Below are 2,153 nucleotides of genomic sequence, written 5' to 3'. Positions count from 1 at the left end.
TGTAATCTGCAGGGGACAGGAAGGGACAGTCACTGCGGGCCCCTGGGAGGAGCCCCAGGAGCTCCCAGACCAAAGGAGTCCCGTGGGGGCAAAGGGCACCCAAAGGGATGGGAGGGGTGTATATGGGGGTCCCAGGGCAAACAGCCACGTGTGGACAAGGGGACGTGCTGGGGAGCTCCAGGGGTAAGGAGGGATAAAGGGAAGTTCATAGAGAGCTAAAGGGAGCCCCAAGGACTTCTCCTTACCTCCCAGATTCCTGCCCCTGGGACATCCCCTACCCACAGTTGCTGACCTGTCACCCCGCCCAGCGGCACCAAAGATGGGGACGAGGACAGGAACATGCAGCTGGCCCTCACCTGCCACTGCCAGCCAGGCGGTGCCACTGGGCTGTGCTGAGACAACTGTCCCTGGGGCTGGTAGGTGAAGGCATAGGTGTCCCCTGCCCCTTGGCCCCAGCTGGTAGCCTAGAAACCCTGTATCTATGGGGTCTATAGGTCATCTGTAGGGTCTCTAGGGCACTGGCAAGGCTCAAACACATCTGAAGGAAGCTGTAATCCCCTGCTTAGACCCTTACTACAGGTGCTTTCTTCCCCCACATCCTCTTTTCTAGTTCCCCCAGGATTTAGCCGGTGCCAGGGAGGAAGAGTAGGATGTGGCTGGGGCATTGTCTCACCTCTCACCACCAAATCCAGGGTCCTGCTGACAGCAGACCATTGGAATGAAACATTCCTGGTGAAACACTGGCAGCTGTAGCGGCCCTCGTTGCTTTTATGCACATGGGAGAGGTTGAAGTCATGTTCCTTTGGGGGCAAATTGAAGGCTTCAACCTGGCCCTCCAGGTAGAGGAAACAGCCAGCACCGGAGTGCGCGATGGCGCAGCGGAACGTCACGTAAGTCCCTGCAGCCACCTCAGGCCCAGGTAGGACAGAGAGGACAGGTTTGGGGAGACGTAACTCTGTGGGGAGAGGAGAGGGCATGAGAAAGTGTGCAGGGCTTTGACGCAGTGCCCGGAGCCACCAGGAGCTCCATGACTCCAGCACCTGGCTCAGGCAGAGGTGAAGATGGTCCCTACCTGTCCAAGCCAGGGAAGAAGGGAAAAACCTTCCCCATCATGTGGACGGGGAAGCCAAGTGGCTACGTGCATCCCAGGCTGCCCATGTGGCGCCTGACCCCACGTGAAGGGGTAACAGCATGCCCCTCACCTTGCACCCTGACATCCAGGGTTTCGCTGCGAGCCAGCACAGTGCCTCTCTCCAGGTAATGGCAGCTGTAGGCGCCCGTGTCCTCTCGAGTGGCATTAGAGATGGAGAACTCGGCCCTGCTGCCACGCAGCTCCAGGGCACGGAGCTGGTGGCCATCCTTGTACAGCACAAAGTTCCCACTGTCACACTGGCAACTGCAGCAGATGGTGGTGGAGCCTCCCGGTGCGATCAGCCCAGGCGGCTTCAGGAAGATGGAGATTGTGGGGGCACCTGCACAGGGAGGGAGACGCTGCCAGGAACATGGGGAGTCCCCAGCACCAGCTGCCCTGCGGTGAGCCTGGACCTGGCTCCAGGCCCCATCTCCCCACAAGGGCGAGTTTTGATCTGTGGGGCTGGGGAAGCGCCCTTGGAGATGGATGGGGAAGCAGAGAGGTGTCCAAACCCCCCATCTCCCTCCTCATGATACTCACTTGGTGTAGCCTTGCTCTGAGCCACCAGCCAAGCACCTGCAAGAGAAGCAGTCATGTAGCATCTCTGTGGAGTCTCTGGACACCTCACGTTGCCCTCTGGGACCCCACACAGCACTCACCGAAGGCTAGGACACGGGTCACGGGCAGCATCGTGTCCCTCTTGGCTCCCTGCGTCCTCAGCTGAATCAGGACTTCTTCAGAGGAAGGCTTTGGCCGGAGGCACTGAGCAGCTGGGTGGCTTCCTCTGGGTCCTGATACGCCCTTGTTATCACAAGCTATCTTCGGTCCCACGGCTTGTGTTTCTGCAGACACAATTGCAGGGCTGGGGTGGTTCAAGTGTCCCAGAATGTCCAGGGCTGGGCCCCTGTGACGACCTGGTCTTAGGATCCTGAGGACCTCAGGAGCAAAGCTATCATCGGGGCTTTTTTTGTTTCTCTTTCTTGGCTCTGGTCACTTGATGGGGAAATGGCTTCCTCTCGGC

The 2,153-nt window shown here is 59.2% G+C and overlaps 1 protein-coding gene across 1 annotated transcript; it reads right to left on the bottom strand.

Annotated features, from left to right (window-relative positions):
• Positions 1-673: 673 nt before the first annotated feature.
• LOC104460305 (osteoclast-associated immunoglobulin-like receptor) lies at positions 674-1,822 on the bottom strand (the record flags this gene model as incomplete). The annotated part of the gene is made up of 4 exons (XM_010079742.1): positions 1,792-1,822; positions 1,673-1,708; positions 1,203-1,472; positions 674-955 (listed from the first exon to the last, which is right to left on the bottom strand). Coding segments are annotated over exons 1-4 (619 nt in total), but the record flags the coding sequence as incomplete, so codon positions are not given.
• Between the last annotated feature and the right edge of the window lie 331 nt (positions 1,823-2,153).

Source organism: Pterocles gutturalis, unplaced genomic scaffold (assembly GCF_000699245.1).
Source record: "Pterocles gutturalis isolate BGI_N339 unplaced genomic scaffold, ASM69924v1 scaffold19824, whole genome shotgun sequence".
Classification (NCBI taxonomy): domain Eukaryota; kingdom Metazoa; phylum Chordata; class Aves; order Pterocliformes; family Pteroclidae; genus Pterocles; species Pterocles gutturalis.
The sequence above is the reverse complement of the archived record's forward strand: the minus strand, read 5'-3'. Positions and strand labels throughout refer to the sequence as shown.